General features: G+C 48.5%; 1 protein-coding gene across 3 annotated transcripts in view; it reads right to left on the bottom strand.

Moving 5' to 3' along the window:
• The window catches only part of Ddx11 (DEAD/H-box helicase 11), a 35224-nt gene extending 10419 nt beyond the window's left edge, over nucleotides 1–24805 (bottom strand). For 2 of the 3 annotated variants that reach the window (XR_007979438.1, XM_052192451.1), the window contains exons 1-18: nucleotides 24534–24803; nucleotides 22071–22218; nucleotides 18505–18750; nucleotides 17999–18085; nucleotides 17561–17715; nucleotides 13839–13884; nucleotides 12773–12880; nucleotides 11063–11150; nucleotides 10478–10683; nucleotides 8825–8977; nucleotides 8014–8060; nucleotides 7616–7695; nucleotides 6539–6583; nucleotides 6362–6429; nucleotides 3057–3095; nucleotides 2736–2856; nucleotides 2515–2637; nucleotides 2050–2162 (exon numbers count right to left, since the gene is read on the bottom strand). Coding sequence is in view for 2 of the 3 variants with exons in the window: in XM_052192451.1 (XP_052048411.1) it covers nucleotides 2050–2162; nucleotides 2515–2637; nucleotides 2736–2856; nucleotides 3057–3095; nucleotides 6362–6429; nucleotides 6539–6583; nucleotides 7616–7695; nucleotides 8014–8060; nucleotides 8825–8977; nucleotides 10478–10683; nucleotides 11063–11150; nucleotides 12773–12880; nucleotides 13839–13884; nucleotides 17561–17715; nucleotides 17999–18085; nucleotides 18505–18750; nucleotides 22071–22214 (1869 nt within the window). In the remaining variant the exon portion in view is untranslated. Of the gene's footprint in view, nucleotides 1–2049; nucleotides 2163–2514; nucleotides 2638–2735; nucleotides 2857–3056; nucleotides 3096–6361; nucleotides 6430–6538; nucleotides 6584–7615; nucleotides 7696–8013; nucleotides 8061–8824; nucleotides 8978–10477; nucleotides 10684–11062; nucleotides 11151–12772; nucleotides 12881–13838; nucleotides 13885–17560; nucleotides 17716–17998; nucleotides 18086–18504; nucleotides 18751–22070; nucleotides 22219–24533 lie in introns of all 3 variants that reach the window. The other variant, XM_052192452.1, reaches the window with a different exon arrangement.
• Between the last annotated feature and the right edge of the window lie 1681 nt (nucleotides 24806–26486).

Consider the following 26486-nt stretch of genomic DNA (forward strand, 5'->3'; position numbering starts at 1 on the left):
TGTGGGCATTTTCACTGTCGATGTAAGGGAGAAAGCAAACAGGGAGAAGAGCCTAGGCTGGGCATGGCCAGCTGACTAAACCAGACTATCAGAGGAGAGGCTAGAGGGAGAGCAAGAGAGGAGCAGGGGTCACGATAGGTGAATCACACAGGACTCGAGCAGGGGAAGGGAAAAGGAGGCCTGGCTACTGGAAAGGAGAGTTTTAGGAGAGGTGGCAGGGTGGAGTGCTGGGAGGAGCCCCAGGTACTAAAGGACCAAGAACTATCACTGTGATATGTTAACAGCCATTTAACCACTTGTCTCGGGATTCTGAGACCTAACACCAGCTCTACCACTCCAGAATATTGAGTCCAAGGACCCCAACATATCACAGAAGTATTCCACATCAGTGCTCACTGCTGCACTAAACACCAAACCCAATTAGTAAACAAGCTATCCATCAACAGAAGCTTGCACAAAGAAAATGTGGTATACAAGACAGGTTTTGTTTTACCAGGCAGTGATGGCACATGCCTTTAATCCCAGCACTTGGGAGGCAGAGGCAAATGTGTGTCTTGAGTACATGGCCAGTCTGGTCTACAGAGCAAGCTACAGGACAGCCAGGGCAACACACAGAAGCCGATCTCAGGAGGGAGGCAACTGAGGAAGATCACATTATGTGAATTAAGCTGGCTGCAGTCCTAGATTCTATACACATCATCACACAAAGATGACAGAGTGTAAATGCCATTGTATAAGGGAACAATGGGAAGGAATGAAGGGAAACAGAGAGGAGAGGGAATTATTAGGAGGATATATTCAACATATATACATAAACGAAATCTTTAGTAAAAAACTTGAGGCCTGGACAGATGGATTTTGCAGAGGACTTGGGTCTGGTGACTAAAGAGTGTGTGAAGCCAGGCAAGGCCACTATTACAACTACACAGTAAGAGCTGGGCATGCTGGTGCACACCTTTAACCTCACCACTTGAGAGGCAGAGGCAGATGATTCTCTTGTGAGTTTGAGGGCAGCCTGGTCTACATAGTAAATTCTAGGACAGCAAGGACCTTGTAGAAAGACTATCTCAAACCAAACACACACAAAGACTACATGATAGTGAGACTCTCATCTCAAACCAACAAACAGAACAATAATGGCCATGCACCATGTTAACACCAAATGAATATACACAAACCCCAAACCAAAAACTACACAAGTATCTACATGGGCTTGGGATGTGCCCTGACTGTGGGGTGTTTGCCTAGCATATACATAGTTCTGAGGTCCATTAGCTGGAACACAGGGAACACAACAGAAAAGTCAAAAGAAGTTCTAGCATCCATTCTAGCAGGCACCCAAGGCTGGCATCCATGCTTAGGAGTCCAACAGTCTAGACCATGGAGTGCTCTCAGGATCAAACAAGGAAACGACCCCGACCACAGAGCTGAGAAAACTAGAGACAAGGGGAAAAAGAGCGTAAATATCCAGCAAAGCAGGACTAAGTGAGCAGTACACTGGTAGAATGTGACACGTGTGTGGTCAAATATAACACAGGTCACATTGAAACGCAGCACAGGAGTATGCAAGAATAAACATTTGCTGACAAGAACAAATAGTAATATCTTGTGCAGAAAAAAAAAGCAAATTATACCAATAATACAGAAGTATGGTTTTAAAAGAGCATGTGCATACATATGCAACAGTACACCAGCATGACCCTTTGGTTTGTAGAATTACGCTGTTAAAGTTGTCTGACTTCTATATAATAAAACTAACTTTTCAAAAAACATACAGTAATGACTTTCCAGGAGATGCTGGTACAGGGAGGGAGTGAGAGAACAGCATCTCCATGAAGAGTCTGGACTACAGAAGGCTCTTTCTCAGCGAAGCCAGCTCCAGGGGCTGCAGACACACAAGAGGCACAGGGCTACCACCCCACCAGCCTAAAAGGCAAGGACAGTGAAATGGCAGCGGCCCCTAGTAGGCGCTGCTGAGCCTGCATGCGCTGGCCCACTTGTGTTTAGGGGCCCAGGGGACAGAGAAGGGAGACTGATGTGTGTCCTTACCGGCTGCATGGTGCCACCTGCGATGACTACTGCTCGGCATTCCTTCACCACCTGGGCAAAGTGCACAGCTGGGTTCAAGAGTAAGAATTTAAGGCTGCTCTGGCCCACACTGCCTGAAAACAGACAAATGAAAGGAATAGAGCTGATTACCTAAGAAACCCAAAGGATCTATGGAGGCCAGTGAGCTACCATTCTCCCTTTAAAAGAAAAGCATTTCCTTCACCATCGGTCCCATAGATTATGTGGACACTCAGGTGCAACAACAGTCTGGCCAGTGTCACACAACCCTCTGACAACAGAACAAAGTTAAAGTCCAACCCCATCTAACCACAACCTTGAGATAACTCAGCGCCTCTGAAACCTGGTCTCCAGGTCCATGGGTGGCTCCAGCCTAGGAGGCATGTGGTTCCTTCACACAGAGTCAGCCCTCTCACGTGGGCCCCATGGCAACAAGCAGTGGATTACCTTGGCGGTTCACGATAACCCTGCCGTCCTGGTTGGCCGTCGTGAGAGCTGCCAGGAAGGCCTCAATGTGCATCAGCGGAGAGGCAGGCCGCAGGGCTCCAGCCTGGCCCTCCTCCAGGGAGTCTGCAGACAGGGAGGATGGGAAAGAAGGCCTTGCTTATCTCAAGTCCACACTCTCTGGAAGCCTGTGTCTGCCTCTCGCGCCCACTCTCCCAGCTCACCCTCAGTAGGCCCTGACTGCAGGCTCTTCAGGAACTGCTGGAAGCCACCCAGACCTCGGTTTTCCTGAGAGTCTGAGACGGATGGAAGAACAACTCCAAAACATTCTGTGAAGCCAAAGAGCTGTGTCAAGAGGGACAAGAGGACAGACAGAAATGAGACGAACTCTGAATAAGACACCCAAGCCCGCCCGCAGCCCATTTCCTCCCAAGCCAGCATCACTCCACACTATGGACAGTGGAATCAGAAGACTAGAATCCTCGGGCAGCAGAGTAAGCCAAGCAGAGCTACTCCGGCTCCTTGCCAAAACAATGGGAAGGTACCTTCCTGCTGAGCGCGCTCTTCTCCAAATACCGCTGCACCTGCAGGAGCAGCACAGGCCACCGTGAGAAGGAAGCAATCTGTGGATAAACTCTAGGAGCCGGCCACCTGCTCCCATAGGGTCCATGGGGGCTCCAGCCTAGGGGCATGTGGTTCCTCAGAGTCAGGCAGGAGGATACAACTCTTTCGAGCTAGGCCCCTTGGACTATGGCTCACTGCCACCTCAGAGGAACCCGAAGCCACATAAGGAAGGGTGAGGCAGTGGACCATGAGAGGTAGCCTGGTCCTTGGTTGAGCTAAAGCCTCTGAAGTCCCAGAGACCCTGAAGGGACGGTAGGAGCGTCACCTGCTCTGAGGCACCAGGCCCCTGTCACTAGCTGAAGCCCCCCCCCCACAGATTTGTGGTTATCAGTCACATAAGGGCAACGCCCCAAGCCCCTCCACAGGTAGCTATAACACCTCAGACCAAGACAACGGGGAAAAGAGATAAGATCTGTGGTCACTTAGGCTCAAGACAGAAATCTCTATGCTAATGAGGTACCTGCAGACTTGGAGGGCTTAGCCAATAACCTTCCCTTCCCAGACATTCCCCCCTGCAAAAGGTATTTTACAGGCATTTATTCTTAAGCCCACGCTGAGAAGTGGGGTATGGTTTTACAAATCCATTTTCCACCATGGTAATACATGATTTGGAACCAGAGAATGTCTCTTCTCATTGGGATCCACCATGGGGAGCCAATGGAGCTGCTGTCTAATCTCCTGTAAAAGGCCTCTCTGCACTCCCAGCCACAACCACCACCACACCTGCCAACCACGGCAACCACACCTGCCACCTGCCATCTAGTCAAGGGCTCCTGGTGGGGCCAGCTGGAGCCCCCCTCCCCCAAGCCCCCAGCCCCAGGCTAGATGTTCTCCGCTCTTCCTCGGCTCCCATCAGGGCCTGGATATCCAAGAGCCGGAGAACCACATAGACCCGGAGAACCACATAGACCCGGGCCCCACTGAGGTCACCGCCCGCCTGCCCAAGCCAGCTCCAGCTGTCCTGCGCCTTAGACTGCACTCTCCCACCCACCCCAGTGGAGCCTTGGGGCTTCCTTCCCTACAGCCCAGCACTCAACGTGTGTGTTCTGCCTCCCCCAAGTGGCCATGCCCTGTGGCAGAGTGGACTACTCCAGTGGCCCTAAGAACACAGGCTTCCACAGGAGACTTCACAGCCACAGCCTCACCACAGAGGTTCCCGTCTCTGCTCACTTTAAGGGAGTTCAAGACAGGATCTCAAGGATGGGAAGGTTGGCTGAGCAGAGAGAGCATGAGGCTGCTCTTCCAGAAAACCTGGGGCCTACACGATGGCTGACAGCCATCCGTAATTCCACTTCCACACTCTCCCTTCTCATGATCTCCTTGGGTACCAGGCATGCATACATGTGGTGCTCAGACATGCATGCAGGCATGTACTCAAACACACTCAAATACATTAAAAAAAAAAAAAAAAAAAGCCACTAGCTGCTTGCTGCTTCCTCCGAAGTGCCCATCTGCAATGCAGACTGGGCCTTGAGTAAGAGTAAGTTAAAAACAATCCCAAGACAGCTCACAAGCTTGCCATACAAGCACAAAATCCTGAGCTGCAAAACATAAAAGCCAGAGTCAGTTAGCACTGAGTGTCTATAACCACAGTGCTCTGAGAAACGGATGCAGACAAGAAACACCCCAGAGCCTGTGAGCCAGCTCGCCTGGCACACACAGTGGAAAAACAATCAAAAGGCCCTATCTCAAACAGGGTAGAAAGCAAGGACTAACATGGGAAATGGTCCTCTAGCCTGACAAACACTGTGGTATAGGCACACCTGAAGTCAAAACATGAATATGTGCTGGCATACACATTAAAGAGACAGATGTGTATCTTTAAAAACCAAAGACAGACAAAAAACCAAAAACAAAAATCATTCTAGGCTAAACTGGTCTACAGATTGAATTCCAGGATAGCCAGAGCTAGATAGTGAAACCCTATCTTGAAAAGTCACAAAAACAAAATAACAGAAAACAAAAAAGTCCAATCGTCTGGATCAGAGCAGAAAGGAGATGCGCCTGCCCCAGGGAAGGTCTGCTGTGTCTGCTGTGTCTGCTGTGCTGTCTGTAGAGGCTGCGCCGCAGCTCACACACACTGGAGCAGGAGCGTCTAAGATGGCAACTAGTGAAGAATGCTTCAGGCAGCCTTTCCAGAGCAAAAGGGAGAGGTCTGAGGCAAGCTGGAGAAAGAAGCCTGCCTCAAGAGTCAGCTGTGCTAACCAAGAACCACAGGGAATGGCAGCTGCTCAGAGCAGAACAAAAGGGGAGAAAGGCACCAAAGACGACCAAGGATCGCAGCAGTGACGATGACCAAAGGGGCACTGATTTGAAACCTGAAAGGCAAGTAGAGAGAGCGCGGAATCTAGGATGGCCTAGCTGGGTTTCAACACTGGCCCCTCCAGCCACCCTTGGTTCACCGGCATGTGGCCTGGGCCAGTCACCCTCCAGAGCAGCTATTCTGAGCCTGTTTCCTTGTTCTTTTGTTTTATATTTCAGGATTTCTCTGTGTAGCCCTGGCTATAGACCATGCTGACCTGAAACACAGAGTGCCTTCTGAGTGCTGGATTCAAGGTGTGCACCACCGCCACCCAGTAGATTTCCTGTTCTTACGTGACCATAATATGTCCTGGCATTGTGCTCAGAACAAAGGGATGACGGTGTCCATGGAGGCTTAATTTAGACACCCTCGGCTGTGGTTCAGTGACCTAGTGACCTAACACCTGTGGGAGCACCAGATTTCAAAGGCTGACAGGATCAAGTGTCAGCAAGTGCCATCCCACCCAAGGCTCCAGCAGGAAGACCAGTCGGCTGGGTGGTCCTAGCCACGCTCACCTGCTCGCCACATACAGTACAGCATGGATTATGCTCTAAAAACAATTCCCTGGAAAAAGATTGGCAGAACAGAGATGGACAGGGAAGAAGAGGCTATGTTTATCCCACAGGATGCACAGAGCAACCTCCCTTACCAAACCCACAACACCTAACCCCAAAATGGTATACAGGCCCTGGCACAACTATTTGGCTGCTGCTGTTCAGTTTAAAGACCTAGTAACTGCCTAGTGCTGATTTAGATCCTTGGATGTTAGACTACTCAAGAACAAAGACTTACATACTAATTCTTCTGTGTCTACTTGATTAGGTGCTAGAGGCAGAACGCACCAGGCAAGTATACAACAGCTGACCTCCTCCCCTACCTCTCCTTTCAGAGTCTTACAATACTTAAATCAGAATAGACCTTTACCTTGAAGAGGTTGATGTTGTCCACCTGACTCTGAAAGAGAAAGTCGTTGATGCTCTTCAGCTCAGACCCTGTGAGCAAAGAACGCTGGTTTGGTACCTTGCCAAGTCCTTAGCTCAGTCCTGGAGTAAAGCTCTGGTGGCTCACACCACCTCCCACCCTTGAAAGCAACCTCCTCACCTGTTTGAGGCAGGATCTGTGTACTAGGATTTTGCTTCGTGTTACCTGAAAAACGGAATTCCAATCGGTCATGGTGGCAGCTCTCTGCCCAGTTCTGAGTTATACTCTGCCCTACCTTCGTGAACCACAAGGAACATTCATGTTTTGAGAGACATCTATTTGGGGCATTTATAGCAAGCAAAGGACACACTAAAAAGACAGGAGGTTATAGGAGCTTTGTAGGTCTGACTCACACACTGCAAATGGAACCCAAGGCCCGGCAAGGGACAGGATCAGAGCAGTCACTGAGCAGGACAAGGGAGAAAGCAGGACCTGCCAGAAGATGGCGAGCTGTGGCACAGGCGGAGAAGGAAGTGGGAAGTGCTAACATGGGACAACAGCCAGCTAGAAAAGCCTCCACCTACTTTCTGGAGACAGAGCTCTACAGAAGCCTTTAAAACCACTGACATAGAATCAAACAGTTGGGCTGGTGAGATGGCCCAGCGGTTAAGAGCACTGACTTCTCTTCTGAAGGTCCTGAGGTCAAATCCCAGCAACCACATGGTGGCTCATAACCATCCATAATAAGATCTGACGCCCTCTTCTGGTGTGTCTAAAGACAGCTACAGTGTACAAATAATAATAAATAAATTTAAAAAAAAAAATAGTAAGTCAAACAGTCCCAGCCCAGAAGAGCCAAAGAAACCTGGATGCTGGCTGGAGTCGACAGCCTCCAGTCTCATGAGTAACAGGCAGGCCCCACCCTGAGCTTTAGTTTATGAGCTTCATTCTGCGAATGAAGTTTAAAGCTCCCGGACCGCTCTTCTGCTAGTGTGTCAGAGCCAGCACACCATGTGGCTATAACTACACCACACAACATCACGTCTTGCTTTACTCTGTATGATTATCATAACCGTACCGTCAGGTTTCTTAAAGTGAAAAAGCTAAGGTCTCAACTAAGATAGAAACAAGGACACCCTAAGGAATAACCAAGACAGTGCTTAAAAGCATAAAACACCCCAGTGTACTCACTGGCATTCAGGAACAAGACCAGCACAACTGTCAGACTAGGGGTGAGCCAGGGGATGGTGCACCTACCTCCCAAAACAGCCACAAACTTCTCCAGCAGGTACAGGATCTGCTTGATATACATCAGGTTCTTGGCCTTCAGACGCTTCCTGAGGAAGAAGCGACAGAACAGAGTGGTAGCCTTCTCCAGTAACTCCCTCCACTGGATGCCACTGGGCCTGACACATGGAGCTATGAGCTACAAACCCTCCAGCAGATACAAGCGCTGTCTAGACCAAGGTTTTCAGCACCTGCTGCTCTATCCCAGAAAGCCTAGGGTGTAGAGGGCCCATACCAGGATAGACCAATTCAACCCATTCCTCCAAGACTTTGGCATTAGCAATAACCTCCACTTGTGCTCTGGCAGGCTAATGTGGAAGCCGCTGAGCTGAGCCTGAGTAGACCTTTGGCCTCGGGTAGTTTCTTACCCATATCTTTCCATGTACTGGAGCAACTGGGAATGGGCCTGGCAGAGCTGGGGAAAAAACAGAACAGCATGAAGGCATCCCAGGATAGGGTTAAGAGATCTCTGCAGAGAGCTAGGAAATGCCAGCCCAGGACACATGGAGGCCATCATGGTGATGGGCATCTGGATAGTAACAGACGAAGGAAAAAAAAAAAAGCAAGCACAGGCAGGCTCTGGGGCTGATGCGAGCCAAGAGGGCGGGAAAGAAAGCAAAGCCCAAGGTCCTAAATCTCACAGGAGAACTGAGCTGGGAGACCTGAGACTCAAGGTGGCTGATATCACACAGGTTTCACGTCAGAAGACAGGGGTCATATCCTGGCTCACCTCAATTTGTGTAGTGTGGGTATAAGACACACAATTTTGCCCTCCATGAATCCCAAAGCTCCCAAAATAAAGCAGGGGACCCCCACCCCAAGAAAAAGGCATAAGGCACACAGGACCCTTTCAATGCTTGCCACGAAAGTAAACAGGAGAGCATTCCTCCATACAAGGCCCCCAAAGCAATATCACTAAGGATAAAAAGCAATCCTGTGAGACTACTAGTCTCTGATGCCACCACCCTCCTAACAGAGAACTAGTGAGCAGCACCCCAGATGAAGGAGAGCTGAAGACAAAAGCAGTCAGCCTCTTCAAGATGGCCCCCAATGAACAAGAAAACAGGGTTTCAGTTCAGTTCGCCCTCTACAAAGCCCCACATCCAGAAGACTTCCTGATCCAGGCATTTAAAGGAATGACCTATGTCACTTTGCCCAAAACAGGAGAGGCTGACCCACCTGGGAACCGTTGACCTCTGTGCTGTGGATGTTGGTGATGGTGTCGATCAGGTTGTGAGCCTCGTCAATAATGACCACCTGACCTTGCAGCCTGATTCCGGCAGCCTGTCGGGTAGCTGCGTGCAGCAGCATTGGGTAGGGTAGCACCACTAGCTGTAGGGAAAGGTGACCATTGGCTAGTGAAGCAACCTGTCTTCACAGAGCAGAAGGTGTATCATCCTGCAGTGAGCTATCCAGGCCACTGAAGTTCTAATGACATTGGCTAATTCCTTACTCAGACCTTGCGATGTGGGGAGGGGGATCAAGCCAGAATGCCACAGCTCAGTATTCTGCCTGTTCCAACAGCCCTTCTTTCAGGTGTTTTCTGTGGGATGTTGACTATGAGGAACTCAGTTTGGAGCTGATCACCTGGGAAGGCGGAGTGCTGGCGTCCTGGAGGTGAAGTGCGTCCTCAGGCTCCAAAGTCCTTCAGCACACTGACAGTCACTAAGGTCGGAAAGCAACCCTAGCCCTGGCCATAGGGCTGCTATCTCAGCTCTGTGACTCTGGCAAAGTCTCATGTAAGTGACCCTTGATTTTTCAACAGCTAAGTAAGTCTGACAAATCATGTCAATGAGGGGTGAGTATAAAATCAAATTTGTAGGAATACACTGCAATATGAGGGAGATCACCCAGGTAAAGTATTTTCCTTGAAAGCAATGGCTAAGTGTGAGCTACAAACCCATGGGGAACAGGTGAGATCACAGCAGCAGGGATGCAGGCAGGCTCACTTGCCAGTTAGCTTTGCCACTCCTAAAGTCGTTCTCAGGCCTGCATACAGGCCTGAGCGCGCGCAAACACACACACATACACACAAACACACAAACACACACACACAAGATAATGACAATGTGAAAACCAGGTGCCACCATTTAAAGACAATGAGAAAAGAGAAAAACCGTCTGTCTGAACCCCAGTGTTCTCATGTAAAATACAGCTATTTCAGTGAGCTGGTATAAAGGAAAATGAGGTGAAAACAGCTTCCACATGTCAAGAACACACAAGTTTCAGGTCTTCTCTATGGTGGGAGCACTAGCTCACTCACACATCTGGAGACAGGGAGAGTCCATCCCTCAGTCTGTCTGTGAGTACCCACACACAGGAGGGACATCCGTGCGTCAGCACTGCACTGAATAACATGATCACCCAGAGTGCTCTCCTGGAATCCATGCTGACATATCCCAGTGAGTGACAGTTTCAAGGAGGGAGCAAGATAGCATGAAGTGACCCACAGTGAACAGCAGGGACTGTCAAAGAAAAACAGCTCTCCTCTCTGTACAAAGTAAGGCAGGTCTCACCAAGGCAGTGCTGCCATCAGTTGGCAGGTGGGTACATCAGCAGTCCACCTGAGAAGCCACTTGATTGGTTGAGGTCTGGGCTCAGCTCTACCCAACGCCCTTTCAGTGTGGTCCCCGAGAATGAACACCACTCTTCCCTGGCCTCTTCAAACGCTATGCCCTGGGTAAGACAGCTCTGTGCCTCAGAAAAGAGGTGCAGAGCCGTTGTCATGCTGATCTAGGGACATCCTCCTCTCATGAAGAGCAGTGAGGGAAGCCTTGTTCTGGGAGCCCCAGTTCACACATGGACCACGTCCCACTTCCCCAGCACACTCACCTGGGCTGCAGGGATGGCAAAGCGGCTTCCATAATAAGGGCAGGCCCGGGCCTCCTTCCCAAGGGCCACAAGTTGTTCCATGTCTTTCACCTCCAGCAGAATCTCGTCCCGGAGAAGCTCCATCTGCTCATGACTGTAGAAGGGGCAAGAGGTCTGGCTCTTCTGTCTCTTTCTCTTTGGCTTGTCTTCCCCAGTTCTGCTCTTTTCTGTGGTGGTACAGGTGGAGGAAAGCAAGGCCAGGAAGGGGCTCAGCTGGGTCAGGATGAGGTCCAATGACGTAGAACACATTCGTTCACTTGGGTAGGTAACTGCTGCTTACTGTGGACTCATCGGCATACTGAGATTTTACTTTATGCTCTCCACAAAGAGATGACACAAACATGTCTAAGTCAGGTCCCTGACCCTGTCCCAGGAAGCACAAACACTCTTGCCTGAGGAGGGGCTTGAGGCAGAAACCAGGGCCTACTTACACATTCTTTCTGTTTAACATAGTCATCAAGCCATGGCCCTGTTGCAGACCCTGCCACATTTCTACCACTTCCCCGCTGTCCAGCACACCTCACTACACAGGGTCCTCGTACATACCGCGTTTGCTTCTTTGCATATCCACACAGCGGTCATTCATAAGTTGCACAGAACCCAGGTTTTTCACATCTTCATTCACACAAAGGGTCTATTAAAGCAGGAGAGGGAAAGCAGTGGCTTTCATTTGCACTAGGTAAACCTCTACCACCAAGCGTACCCTCAGTCAACTCCAAATATTGCCTCATCTTGACCCTTGCTTACAGAATAGACCATTAATATAAAATCTGACACTAAACTGCTCTACCACCTTCTAGAAAGAAACTTGTTTGTGCCTAAGCTATACCACACAAAACTCATCACCTGAGACTGAACCTATTCTCTTCAGGCATAATAACCCACTGTGTTTTGTTCAGTCGGTGATTACTTTATGTGCGTGGGTACTCTGTCCGCATCTGACTGGGCACCATGTGCATGTCTGGTACATGCACCAGGAGGCCAGAAGAAAGCTTAAGATGCCCTGGAACTAGAGTTATAGGTGGTTGTGAGCTGCCGCGTAGATGCTGGGGCCTGAACCTGGGGGCTCTAGACGAGCAGAGCAGCTAGTGCTCTTAGCTACTGGGCCATCTTGCCAGCCCAAGTTTATATTTTCTGAAGCAAGCTTCTTCACAGTCCATTTGTGTATGAGCTTTTTAGGGTTTTGTTTGGGTAGTTGGTTTGGAAGTTTTGTTGTTGTTTTGTGGTTGCTTGTTTTGAGAAAGAGTCTCACTATGTAGACCAGGCTAGCCTCAAACTCAAAAGATTCGCCTGCCTCTGTATCCCATGTGCTGGAATTAAAGGCATGTACCACCACACCAACTTATATGAAAGTGTCTTAATGTGCTGATATTCTGTTTCTTTCCCAACCAAAGGGTGAGTTTTCTGTGGGTTTTTTTTTTTTTCAGGAAACCTCTGCAATTTATTCAATAAAATATACTGTCCTTCGTTGTGGTCTCTGGGCATGGATGAGAGAAACAGAAACCACAGGAGTACAGCATTTTTTGTTTTAATCTTTTGTTTTGTTTTGGTTTGTTTTTTTGTTTTTCTGAGACAGGGTTTCTCTGTATAGCCCTGGCTGTCCTGGAACTCACTCTGTAGACCAGGCTGGCCTCAAACTCAGAAATCTTCCTGCCTCTGCCTCCCAAATGCTGGGATTAAAGGCGTGCTCCACCACCGCCTGGCTTTCTCTCTCTCTCTTTTTTTTTATCTTTTTTTTGAGATTGAAATACATTTTTTCTCCTTCCCTTCCTTCCCAGACACTGCTTGATGTCCTTCAAGTTCACAGCCTCTTTGTTTCACTGATATATGTGTCCACATATGTTTATGTGCATATATATTATCTTCCTGATTACAGCCTGCTTAGTCTATGTAATGTGACTTGTGGTATGCTGTCAGGACTGACCATCTGGTCCTGGATAAGCTCTTCCCTGGGGAAGACTATTTCTCCTACTCTCAGAATTCCTTAGTTTAGCTGAACATCTTTGATACTGAACACTGACAGGTTCAATTTAAAGGTGTCTTTAAAGATAAAGAACAGAAATGATGCTGGCTGAAGGACATAAGAAGGACCCATGGCCCAGTCTGTGTCTCCTGTGCCTTCTAAAAAATAATCAGCCAACAAAGGTGTGCTGTTCCCATGCCCACCTTGCCTTCCAACCTCTGTCTATGCCTAAGCCAAGAGACAAGACACAGGAGGAGGAATCTGTCTGGACAAGAACACCTCTTTTCACTTACCTGCCTAGAGCCAAGGGAGACTAGCCGGGTTTCCTTGCCAAAAGGGCTCTTCAGTACTTCACGCACAAATTGGGCTAGCTGTGAGTGTGTCCGACTGCAGTAATAAATCTGATCAGAGGAAAGTAAAGGGATTCAAAGAGGGGAGTCTTACTAGCCCACACTGGTCTGAGCTCCTGCAGGAGAAAGGAGGGTAGTTATAAATGCACACTCCTGAGATGACAAGAAGTCAGCTCAGTCTGGTTATACCTGATGAGGGCCTAGCAGTGCCTAAGATCCAAGTTTCCCACAATTTCAGCTCAGTCTCAAGTCCTAGGCTAGGAGATGCTAGACACGTGGGTTCCCTATGGTGCTGATCCTCAACTCTAGAGAGCATGGGTGGAAGGCTATTCTCTACACATACCCTGAAATGAAAGGTTTGAGCCTGAGGTACACATTCTGGCTGCTCTAAGATTCAGCAGACTAAGACAGGAGAGCAGAGCACAAGGACGCACACTTTGTACAGAAAAGATGCATCTCAGATAAAACCATGGACTTCTAACGTGGAAAGGTGTCATGGCGCACACAGCTCACTACACTCCATGTATGTGAGACACAGGCAGGAAGAGAAGCCCACCATGGGAGTCCAAGTGGAGAGGTGTCATGGTACACACAGCTCACTACACTCCATGTATGTGAGACACAGGCAGGAAGAGAAGCCCACTATGGGAGTCCCAAGTGGAGAGGTGTCATGGCACACACAGCTCACTACACTCCATGTATGTGAGACACAGGCAGGAAGAGAAGCCCACCATGGGAGTCCAAGAATAAGGATGCGACACCTGCTTGCTCCTACCTTGCCCTCACCACTGCCCACTGGAGAGGAAAACTCTGTGAGTCCTTGGCCCAGCATGGCCGTTCTTCCAAGGCCTCCCTTAGAGGCCTAGCCAGTCAAGGGAGCAACAAGAAGCCATGCTCTGCATTTGGGAAGCACGCCCCTCAGAGGCTGAGAAAGTGCTAAGTCAAAGAGTCCTAAGCCCTGGTCCTCCTCGCCCTCCCTCTGGAAGCATCTGAAAACTGGGTAACTTACCTTGGTTATATGTTCTTCCTCCAAGTCATCCTCAGCCTCGTCCACCCTAGGAGACAGACAGACATGGAGGGGAGTCTTCACACAGCACACTTGGGACAACTAAATACCTAGAAGTACTGAAACGTGCTCTGGGCTCTCACTGATAAGCAGGAAGACAGCCCTTTCCTCAGAAGTCAACAGGGCTGGGAGGCAAGCTCTGAATACAACAGACACGACCCAGAAAACACAAGCCCTGCTCCTCAGGACACCCCACACAAGCTCCATAGCTGCCTTCACTGCTGCCCAAATCTGTGAAACCTAGACTACACACAGGAAAGAAGGAAAAGACCTGGAGTTCTTCCTTTATAAAGACCTATCTATGGGTACTTTGTCTCGATGTACATCTATCTGCACTCCAGAAAGGGCATCAGACAGTTCAGAGCTGCCATGTGGTTGCTGGGAATAGAATTTAGGACCTTTGAAAAAGTACTGAGTGCTTCTAACCACTGAGCCATCTCTCCAGCCCTAGACCTGCAGTTCTTAAAGCCACTTCACATACTTGAAGCCAAGATGTGATCTCTGACCCTATTAGCCTCACAGGCCATTCTGCTATAAAATGGACTCCTCTGAATTCTCCAAAGAATGTCTACTGAGTCCTGCGTGGTCATGGAAGGGACTGCAGGACATGATTCCCACCCCTGAACAGAGCCAGCAGGGTGTAGGCCTCCACAAGTGACAGTTGCTAGGCATGAAGTTTGTTTGTATTAAAAAAAATATATATTTTACTTCATGTTCCTCCTTTGGGGAAGTATTCTTCGTGCCAAAGTTATGAAGAAGGAGGTGATGTTCTCCCAGGCGAGGTTGATGACTCCATTATAATTAGAAGCAGCATGAGTCTAGAAAGTGAGGGTGTGTCTAATGTCTCAGCAATATGTACATGTTGAAACCTTAAGGCTGTGGGAAAGAACTCTGAAAACATGAGTTCAAAAATATATCATTTCTCAACTATGCAAAATATAAGAATGCAAAACTAGCTGTATAAAGAGTTTCATGGACCTAAAAGAACAGAGACAGCTTGTCAGACAGTAAGGAAGGAGACAGGGAGTGGTGAACACAGGGCAATATCCTACCCAGCTAGCTATTACCTGTGCTTACAAAGGCAAGCAGATCTCTCAATTCATTTGCCACATTTAAAAAAAAAAAATGCACTTGCCAGTGCTTTTCTAAGAATCAAGAGGGTAAGGTCCTAAAATGCTAATTCTTGAAATAATCAGAGGAGAACCTGGGGTAGATGATCGAACTGATGTAAATAAAAGACTGGGCTTGGGTCTGACCTATCTGGCTGAACTGTCTAATCATCTTCAGAGAGCTGACTCATGAATTCATGTAGGTTCCTATAAACAGTCATCGATGTGACAAGCAGCGTCCACCAGAGACCAGACATGCAGGACCTGCCATGGCCTTTATAGGAACAGCAATAAAGCTGTCGTAATCCTTGTGCGCTTGAGAAATAGCTGTGAGAAAACTGCTATAGCAAGGAATGAGACAGGCAAACTCCATGACAAGCTTCAAATTGTCAGTTCAGGAGACTAGGCCTAGAGCTGTTTCCAAGAACTGGAAAAGTCCAGTCAAGTCAGTTACTGAAAAACCCCAGGTCTTGCGCAGACAATCAGAAGCTGCCCCATCCACCATCAGAAGCTGCCCCACCACCTGGCCTGAGGCCAAGGATTCTAGAATGTTCATAGAGCTAACCAATGAACATAAAGGTCACCTGTCCTTATCTGGAATTCCCCTAATGTGCTTTAAACCAGGCCTAAGAGCTTACTTGGGGGTCTCCTTCTTGGTAATGGAAGAACCCAACATGCCAGACTTCTGCCAAATAAAACACCCTTTGCTTTTCTATACTATTTGAGTCTGGGATATCATTCTTCGGCGAATCATAGACCCTTACACTATATAGAGGATACCTTCCCATTCTATGACCTTGACCTTGTCTGGGAAATTCAAAAACTCTTCCTGCAGAACGTCAAGTAGCCTTGGTTAAGATTGCAGATTAACTTCCTTTCCACTGTTAAGAGCCCATTCAGCAAGCACGCCAGATTCCTAAAATGCTTCCCCATGCTAATGAGGCATTCTGGTACCATAAGCCTTCAGCCAATGATCTGTCTATCCTGTATGTTTCTACTGCCTAACCCCAACTCCCAAATTATATATAAGCCTTGAATCACCCCCAAGTAAAGTTGACCTGCCTCCCTCCAGCTATCGCAGGGTGTCTTGTTCACCCTATGTACTCAAAGGGCTTCCAACCCCCCTCCCTACTCCCCACCTGTCATCTCTGCTCCCACTGCTCTCATAGGCCATTGCCCGTGTGGGCCAATATTGACTGATGATCCTCAAGACCAGGGAGAATCACAAATAGCTATAAACCTTAATGCTCAAAGGACCTTCCTAGTACTGGAAATGGAACACACCACTCTCTGGCTTAATTAATCCCTCCCCCAGCATCCTGCTGTACTGTGACATCTGTCCAGTGTTGACTCGGCCTACAGAGAACTGTACCTGCTCAACCTTAGGTCTCTGTCTCTCCCTCTCTTTGTTCTGATACCTCCCTCAAGCACACATTCTCCCACTTCTGGCCCAGTGAGTTTATGGGTCCCTAATCAGAGCCCTCATGCCTCAGCAGGCCTCACCTCGGTGTGACTTCACACACTAATGTGCTACTGCATTTTCCTCAGAGTAAACACAATGGCTTCAAACTGGCACTGTATGCTTATTTACCACCCCTCTCCAGCCTAGAAATGTAGCTGTTCATAGGCAGGGCTACACCCAGCCCACTTCACCTGGCTAATCAGAGTTCCCACAGATTAACCCTGCGCAGGTCCCCACCTGGGACGGAGTCTGTTCTGTTCCTCTAAAGTCTATGCCAAGCCCTGTGTCTCACCCTGACACTGATATCTATGGTCACAGTGCCTATCCAGCATGAAACGAAAGGCCAGACTGCAGCATCTGGGCCACCAGACTTCCTTCCCCCACTAGAATTAAGGTGGGAATGAGAAATAGGCCTCCCCCCCCCCCCCCACAGACAGGGTTTCTGTGTAGCCCTGGCTGTCCTGGAACTCACTCTGTAGACCAGGCTGGCCTCGAACTCAGAAGTCCACCTACTTCTGCCTCCCAAGTGCTGGGATTAAAGGCGTGCCCCACCACCATCCAGCTAAAATAGGGCCTTCTAAGGAGCTGTGTGGTGCTACAATGATCAAGTCCCTCCTGTCAGGGTGTCCTGGGTCACTCACAAGTGGAGCTCATAAAATAAGTGTTTTCTGCTCATCTGGACCAGAAACCTTAAAACAATGTCAAACTGTGAGTCTGGGACTCTGACAGTTCGGACCCTGCATCCCACATATGCTTACATTACTGGTGGAGACTACAGAATCCAGAACCAGGTGGACTACATCCAGGCCCAGCTCTCCCCTGCATTCATGAGCCCACAGCAACGGCCAAGGCATAGCACCTGACCAACCCTCAGCCTCTAGGATTTGACCACTGAACTACAGTGGGGAAAACTAACTCAACACATAAATGGGACTGTCACAGAGTAAAGGGTCAACAGTGGTTGTCACCAGCATTTATGACCGTTTAAACATAAGCCCGAGTTGAGCAAATAAGCAGGTAGCTATCAGGTCCCCTCTCTGAGTGTTCCGCTGTCAGGCTGAGGGCTGCAAACGGACAGGTGGCCACGCTCTCACCTGCTGCCTTTTCTCTCCTCATCACTCTCATATTCTGCCAGAACCAGATGCTCCTCCCCACACTCCAGCTGCTCCAGCTGCTCTGATCCTGGTCCTGCAGCTAGCATCTCCCTGCTAAGGTGCAGGAGGGTCTCAATCTCCTCTTCCTCCTGTTTCTGGATACGAACAAAGATACAAAGAGAAGTTTCACACTGGAGCCAGCTGACTCGGTGACAGACCTGGCCCCAGCACTGCTGCCACCAAGAACAGAGCACCCACATTCTCCTCACAGAATGAGCCTCACTACCTGACTCAAAGCCTCCACCACTTTAAAGCCCAACCACTGGCTGAGGAGGTGGTGGCCAATGGGAGCAGGAGTGGGGTCTGCCACTCCGGTCTGTCACATCAGTCCCAGGCAGTGTCCAGCTGCCCACACACCACAGCCCTCCACATGCTCACCATGCGCTTGGCTGCGAACCTGAGCCTTCTGTCCTGGCAGACCTCCTGCAGCCGCTCCTCTCGCTTCCTCCTCCTCCCCTGCTCCTCCTAAAGGACAGGGACAGAAGAGAGACTCCTGCAGAAGTGCCTCCCAGGCCTCTCTCAGGAACAAATCCTCTGAGGAAGTCCCCCTCACAGTGGGCGCTACACCCTCCACTCTCTGCCTGCAGCCCGCCGACCGACCACCCGCCCGCCCGATTGGGCCCCACTGCTCAGTGCAACGGGGCTACATCCTCTTTCTCTAAAGCATACAATAAAAGCTATTCTTCAACTCTGTTCTTTCCCAGGTGAGCGAAAGGTGGAAAAGGCTTGCATCAGCAAGAGACAGCAATCTTCTCACATGTTCACCCAAGGGCTGAGAGGCACCACCAAAAAAATAGTAATAATTCCTAAATCTTGTAATAAACTGAAAATACTCAATGAAGCGTGTTTCCTGATCATTCCCTTCTCAGTCCCTCAGATCTCACCCTCAGCCTCTCCACCAGGTCCCTTTCTTCTTTCTTCTGTACAAATTCGGTGACCCAGTCAGGTTCTCCAGTGGGCCTCAGGGTGTCAGAAGGTTCTTGGCAAGACGAGGGAGGCAGGAGTGAGTCCTTCTCACTATTTGTGTGGCCAGATCCAGGTGCAAGGAGACGAGCCTCTGCTTGCAGCTTCTTCTGCTCAAAGTCACGGAGCCAGGAGAGGGCCCCACAAATCAGACTTAAGGATTTTCCCTACGGGAAGGAAAATGACCTCGAACCAGACCAGCAGCAAAGCTGCCCGGTGATGCCCCCCTTTAATAAGGACAACAAGGAAACCCTAGTTCTGACGTGAGGGTCCTCTAGGACCATCAGAAGGGAAAGGAATTGGTGGTCACCAGAGACGAGAAAAGGAAGGTATAGAGCTCGGCCCCAAGCAGCAATGAGCAGCTCTTAAGCCACAAAGCTCCATGTTCCAAAAGAATGTAAGCGCTTTTTTCAACTTAAAATACCGCACGCTAATATATCTAAACAATGGTGGGGGGAAATATATATTAACAGCCACGAAATGCAAAGCATGAAATCCCAAATCCTGGCCAAGGCCACATCTGACTCTACGCTTTCCAGCAGCAGAAACCCAAACATATATAATCAGTCACATGAGTTGCTACTGTTGAAAATGTCTACTCTCCAAATCTACTCCTGCCTCAGGTCACACCTCTCCATGGCACCTCTCACAGGCTGGCATGCATCCCTATGCTGGGCTCCTAACCCGGGTCTCAGTTAACACGAGCCCTTAGCTGGGTCGGTCCTCATTCTTACAAGGATTGGAAACCTTATGAAAAGGGGGATTCAGATGCAGACATACAGGGAACAAAGGCACCATTAAAATAGGCAGGAAGAAGATGGCATCTACCAGACAAGGAGAGGGGCCAGAAAGCACTCTCACATGGCCTTCAGGAAGAGCCAAACCTATTAGTATGTTCATTCCAGACCTCAACCTCCAGAACTGTAAGTGCTGGATTTCTGCTGCGCACACATTCTGCAGTGCTCTATATTATGAAGACTAAGTGAGGGACTATGAGCAGTTGTAGAATCCCCAGGCTGCTGTTCCTTGAATCCATTTGGGTTCAAGTGAATCTTTAGAGTTAACCTTCTGTCTTAGTTAGGATTTTACAGACACCATGACCAAGGCAACTCTTTTAAGGACCACATTTAATTGGGGCTGGCTTACAGGTTCACAGGTTCAGTCCATTATCATCAAGGTGGGAACATTGCAGCATCCAGGCAGGCATGGTGTAAGAGGAGCTGAGAATTAGACGTGTCCATCTGAAGGCTGCTAGTGAAAGACTGAGTTCCAGGCAGCTAGGAAGAGGGTCTTAAAGCCTACACCCACAGTGGCACACCTACTCCAACATGGCCACGCCTCCAAATAGTGTCACTCCATGGGCCAAGCATATTCAAACCATCACACCTTCGGTCTACTTAACCCTCTGAGCCTGCTTATTTCAGGGATGGCTGAGAATCTCCAGAGCAGGGTTCTGAACCCACCTGTCCTGGGAGGTACCATAAGTAATACACATCCTCACCTGCAATCCAAGATTAGACAGTGGCTCATTTTATGAGCTCTAGGACTCTGAACTGACTCTCAAAGCTTATTTCCATATACATGCAAAAATGGGACAGATAAGGGTAATCCTCACTCATGGACCCCATAAAACAACTATGTATTACCTTAGTTAACTGGATACTTGCTACTTTTGAGTAATTATGGAATTTTCATTATCCTGAGCCGTGGAACCTATCAGCTTTCATTCATATTTTGAACAGTTCTTGCTACCATAACTCTTCTGAAGAACACACAAATGACACATCTTAAAGAACACTCCATTACACTGTTTCAGCTTCTGAAAAACATTACATGGAATGGTAAAGAAACCCAAGCAGCACTCCTCCAAAACCTAGAGATGGTCCTGTGCTGTGCTGTGCTGTGGATATGGATACAGATACGGATACACGCGCACGCGCACACACACACACACACACACACACACACACACACAAACATTAGCTGTTGTTAGACAAGACAGACCAAACATCAGCATGCAACAATGGCCCAGGGACAGACCTCTGCTCACAAAGCCCTCCATAGTCTGCATTAACAGAGGAGCAGAAATTCCCAAGGGCATGCACAAAGTTAGCTTCCAGAATTAACTGTGTGCGCTCTAACACGAACACCAAAGGATAACTAAGCCCAGCTTTAGACACTGTGACAAGACACAGAAGTACAGACTAGGAAGGCTGCAAGGAGAGTGGGCGGGGAAGAGCTCTACTGATGTGCTTGAGGCCCTGGTTTGATGTCAAGTAATGCAAAATAGAAGTAACAAAAATAATGATGTTAATGGTGCTTAGGTCGGTTGGAACTGCATGTCCAAATGTTCACCGAAGTCATGGAACAATCCTCATAAGGCAGTCACAGAGCATTCCTACTCACTGTACAGACCAGTGCTTCTCAGCCTTCCTAACACTGTGACCTTTTTAATACAGTTCCTCATGCTGTGGTGACCCCCAACCATAAAATTGTCATTGCTATGTCATAACTGTAATTTTGCTCCTGTTATGAATCATAATGTACACATCTGCTATGTAACCCCTGTGAAAGAGTCATTCCACTACCAAAGGGGCGGAGCCCCACAGGCTGAGAGCCGCTGGTATAAAAGGGGGGAAAGGGCGTGATAAGAGTTCTCAGAGAACACACTTCCTGCCCCAGGACCGTCAGTTCTGAAGATGTACTTCTGCACACTAGGGTAAGGGTCATGCACTGCCTTTTGCTTGTTCGGAAAATACGTATGAAAAGCCTCCTGTGGGCCAACCTTGCTAAGCTCCACTAGACGCCGAGCCAATAGTTCACAGATATCACAGGGTCTCCATGATCTAGGGAGTTAAAGCCTAGAGTTTGAGAATCTTCACATCAACATACATAGTTCACACAGTACTCACTATGCACAGTAATACATCAAAGTTCCAGAGAATCTTCACATCAACATACATAGTTCACACAGTACCCACTATGCACAGTAATACATCAAAGTTCCAGAAAAAAGCTGGGAACCTGTAGCCACGGCCCTATTCAGTTCCAACAGCCCACGTCAAATATATCCCTCACTCAATCTGGGTCAGGAAAGAAAACAGGTTCCCACTGCTGGCTCCCAACAGCACTCAGTATCTAGATCCTACATTCTAAAACAGTATGCTCAACCTGGCAAAAAGCCAAAGCTTTTTTGATGTTCCTCAAAATCAAAGTAGCAGTGTGCAGAGAAGTTTCAAAAATATTGGTGTTGTAGTTTATATTGCAATTTTAAAGCCTTAGATGCCTTTGGCCTGTTCTCAGACCACGGTACTGCCTGCACTGAGCAGTTGAATAGAGTAAGAGACCACGATGCAGAAAGAGAAACCAATGAGTGCTGTGCCGGCCTCTTCTCCAGGTAGGCCATGTCTACACAGGTGAACTGTCACGGTGAGAAAGGCTGCCTCCCAAGTTGTATGAGTGACACTCCCTCACCCCTCACACTCACCGTGCCAGTTGGACTCTCAAATATCCCAATCTTGCCACCCTCCAAAACCTTGTAGAGCTCTGCCATGAAGTCCTTCTGGATAGGATAGGGCGGGAAGGGAAAAGGGAAATGGATGCCACCAATCTCCGGGCTCTCGTCAGCCATTGCCCTAGAGGAATAAAGAACAAAAGGGGAGAGAGAGAGAGAGAGAGAGAGAGAGAGAGAGAGAGAGAGAGAGAGAGAGAAGAGAAGGAAAGGGAGAGAGAGATCTATTACTTATGAGTCATGAAGTGGCTTGAAGTCTACTTAGTCCAAAGCCGTTTTCTCAGTAGTAACACCATTTCCCTTTGAGTTATACATTTTCTAGCAAGCAGAGACCATGTTCTGCCCACTTACACATATATATGGTTATACTAGAACCATACAATCCATAAAGTGATGCTGGGCAGACACTGTTTCTGTAGAATCCAGCCCAGGCCTTAAGATGGCCCTCCTGTGCTGCTACTGAATACCCTTCCAATACTACCTCACACAAGCAGAGGGCTCTCCTTGCTGAGGTGAGTGCCGTTTGGATCGCAGCTGCCCCTTGGGAGCCCTTCTCCAGCAATCCTCTCTAAGGCCTCTGTAATGGGCCACAAGCATGCCTGAGCAGCCTCACCTGCTCTGTTAACTCACACCCACAGCCTCCTGCCTCACACAGCTCGTATCTGCTCTTCCTCAGGCCAATCTCTATTTCAACACAAGCAGCGCCATCTACTGGTTACTGTTCCTGGCCTTGAGACACAAGAGCTTTCTGGGGTTACTGGGAGATGGAAGCCTCCACAGGAAATGATCCCTGGGACCCTAACGCCCCTAAAAATCCAGTTGTTTGGTTCCAGACTGGAAGAATGCCTTTCAGAGCCACTGATCTCTGACTGGCTGGCTTCCTGCCCTAAGGCTGTGCACAGCAGACCCTTCCCCGCCAGGCCCAGGGCTCCCAGCTCCTCATCCTGCTTCCTCTTCTCAAAGTCTTTTCCTCTACCACCTCTATGCCAGCTGGAGGAAACACTCTTCCACGCCTCTTTTCTTGAGAGGTAACTGAACAGGCCCATCTGTTCTAAGTCCAAATAGTAATAACCCTAAGAGCCACTTTATTATTAATAAGCTGAAACTTTTTTTTTACTACACTATGTTAAAAGACAGTGATAGTGTCCATCAATTTATGAGAAAAGGTAGTTGCCAATGTGTTCCTCCAGTTATGAGGGGAAGAAAAATGACTACCCAGGTGGAAAAATTGCGGAGCAGAACAAAACAAGAATCACAAAAGGCTGCACAACAAACTAAGAAAATGCGGTTTGAGGCCAGCCTGGTCTACAGAGTGAGTTCCAGGACAGCCTGAGAGAGAAACAATGTCTTGAAAGACAAAAAAAAAAAAAAAAAAAAAAAAAAAAAAAAAAAAGCGGTAATAAAAAAGAACTATGCAACTGGAAAACTACTAAAACATGAAGAGAAGGGAAAGAAAAGTAGCCAGCAGGAGCTGGAGAGATGGCAGAGCAGTTAAAAGTGCTTGCTGCTCCTCCAGAGGACCCAGGTTCAATTCCTGGCAGCTCACAACCATCTCTAACTCCAGTTCTAGACGATCCAGACATACAGGCAGGCAAAATACCCGTACACATAAAATAGCAAAAGTAACCTTTAAAAGGTAACCACAGATTCTGAGCATCTAACGTGCGTTAATAAGCACTCTTCAGAGTCCCCCGCCCCTCTTAATTTCTCTTAATCTATCACCGATATCACGACAGAACATGCTTCTGGATGCTAACGTTACAGAAATTAAATAACTGCTGGCTGGAGACATTGCTCACTGGTGCGATCCTTGCCTAGCAGCCGCCCAGAACCTGCCTCATCTACAGCCGAAACCAGCTGAGTGTTACGGAGTAACATTAGTTACTTAAGGAAGAAAAAGCACGCATTTAACCCAGGTGCGTAGAGCTCTGCTATGGTCAAGGTCACCTAGGTACAACAGAGAACTTAGCAAGACTAAACAGGAGAGTTCCTGAAAGGATGCACAGGTGAAGAATGTCACTGTCTGGGAACACCAGGAACCCCGGCTGCTGCCGGCAGACAGGGAAACCCTGTACGGGAGAACCGCAAGCTAGCCTGGATTTCAGGACAGGTTCCTGGATACAGGTACCAGGTATTTATTATTCAATCCTACTTTTATGCCACTTCCATCACAAATGTGGTGGACTTCTCAAACTTCCGAAACCTTAAAAAAAAAAAAAAAAAAAAAAAAAGGCGGGGAGGGGAGCAATGCAATCGAGAATGTAACAGTGTGGGCCCTGAGGGCAGACGGCCAAATTGGATCTCAAGTTCATTACCAGTCAGCCTGTGTCTTCACCTGACGTTCACTAGATACAATAATCCCTGAAAATCGCTTAAAGCAGCCTCCCTACACTTTAGAACCCAACCTGTTACACGTATTAGAAGAAGGCGCCACCGTACCTGGGCTGCCCCGCGCTCCCGACAATCCCACGCCGCCTCCGCGCCCCCGCGTCCAGCTGAGCGCGCTGGGCTAACACCGCCCACTGGCAGCCTCCTCGGTTTGCGCGTCCGCCCGAGTCTGCCCTTCTCCCTTCTCTGCCTTCGGCCTCAGCGCTTCCTCACGCAGCACCGAAATCCTTCTCAACCGCAGGGCGGCCTTGCTGAGGCGGGCAAGGAAGTCTGGCCTCCGCGGCTGAATTTGAACCACAGCTTCACTGAAGGAGCATGCGCACGAAAAACCCGCCATGTGGCCCCGCCCCGCACCACTGCGCCTGCGCGCTGCGGCTCATTCACGGGCCTGGAGTGTCAATGTTACCTGGATTGAACCTTGGCTTGATCTAACCTTCCATATTAGGGTTTTAGTATTACCAGTTATCGGGGGCAGGGGGAGTGTTTTCATAGAAATATCTCGCCTTTTAAAAAATTTTATTTATGTAATGTATGAATGCTCTGCTGCACATACATCCGCCTGCCTGAAGAGGGCATCAGAAGAGGGACTCAGATCTCCCTAAAGATGGTTGTGAGCCACCTTCTAGTTGCTGAGAATTGAACTTAGGGCCTCTGGAAGAGCAGCCAGTGCTCTTAACCGTTGAGCTGTCTCACCAGCCCCAAGTTAATCATTTTTTTAAACAGACTTTTCTCAAAGAATGTTAAATGTAAACAGAGAAACTATCAAATATTAGATGTATACAAATCCCTAAAAGCTAAGAGGGGTTTTGATGTAATCCTTCATCATGCATATATTTATGTTTCTTCCTTATTGTAGATATTGAATCTGTTTCACAATAATGACAAAGGTATACTATGGTGAATCCTTTAGAAACTGTTCCTGTTGTGTAACACAGAATAAAAAAAATTTTTGACAGGCTCTGGGGAGCAGGCAGTCCATTGAGATTTGGTTTTCTGTCACTAGTTACAAAAGCACACACAGCACAGGAGGTGTAGCAATTGGTCCTTATAAACGTGTCTGTTTATTGCACTAGGGACATTGACAGGATTCATTTCAGAGGCTGTGGCTGAAAATCCTAACCACAACCTCAAGATTCGTGCCCTTCTCCCTCTTTTGCTGAGAAATTAAGAACGATTAGTTCTCTGTCCTTTAGTGTCCATTTTATAGGGAGCCGGGCAGGTGCAGGATCTAATCCTCACTGCGGGCAGGTGCAGGATCTAATCCTCACTGGGATCTGCGAGCCTTTGATTACTCTGTTGGTTCTGTTGTCATCTATACATAATTCTTGAAAGGCTCAAGACAGAGCTTGCAGTGGAAAAAGAGGACGAAGGACTATGTGTGATTCATTCGCCTCTAGCTCCTCAACCACACTTCCAGGCTCTGTGGACTGGGTTACTGTTTTCCCAAAGTTTGATTGTATCAAGTTTCAACCCCAGAATATGCAGGATTCTTTTCTTCTTTCTTTCTTCCTTCCTTCCCAAGACAGGGTTTCTCTGTGTAGCCCCGGCAGTCCTGGAACTCTCTCAGTAGACCAGGCTAGCTTCAGACTTAGAGATCCACCTGCCTCTGCCTCCTGAGTGCTGGGATTAAAGGCATGCACCACCTGGTGAAAACCCAGGATATTAAGTAGTCCCAAGACTCAGTGTTCTTAGGACCACTTTTGGAAAGTGTTGTCTTGGCCCTGTCGATATTCTAAAAACAAACCAGCCTCTCCCTAGTGATCTAATAGGTAGACTAAGTGCTCTCATGATACAGCCATGTTTTTAGTCCAGTCAGGAAGCCTCCTCTTCCTCTTTGTGTTTTCTTCCCCATTTCTCAATCTTGCCGCCTCTCTGGACTTTCCTAGTATCAAGAAAACAAACCAGGTGGGTCAGGTGCTGATGACCCGCGCAGGCCTGGCTTGCCCAGTTCGGGTTGGCAGTTCCCCTCCAATGCCGCAGCAAGGCTGGCAAACATAGGGATGA

The sequence above is a fragment of the Apodemus sylvaticus genome, chromosome 9, assembly GCF_947179515.1.
Source record: "Apodemus sylvaticus chromosome 9, mApoSyl1.1, whole genome shotgun sequence".
NCBI classification, from domain to species: Eukaryota; Metazoa; Chordata; class Mammalia; order Rodentia; family Muridae; genus Apodemus; species Apodemus sylvaticus.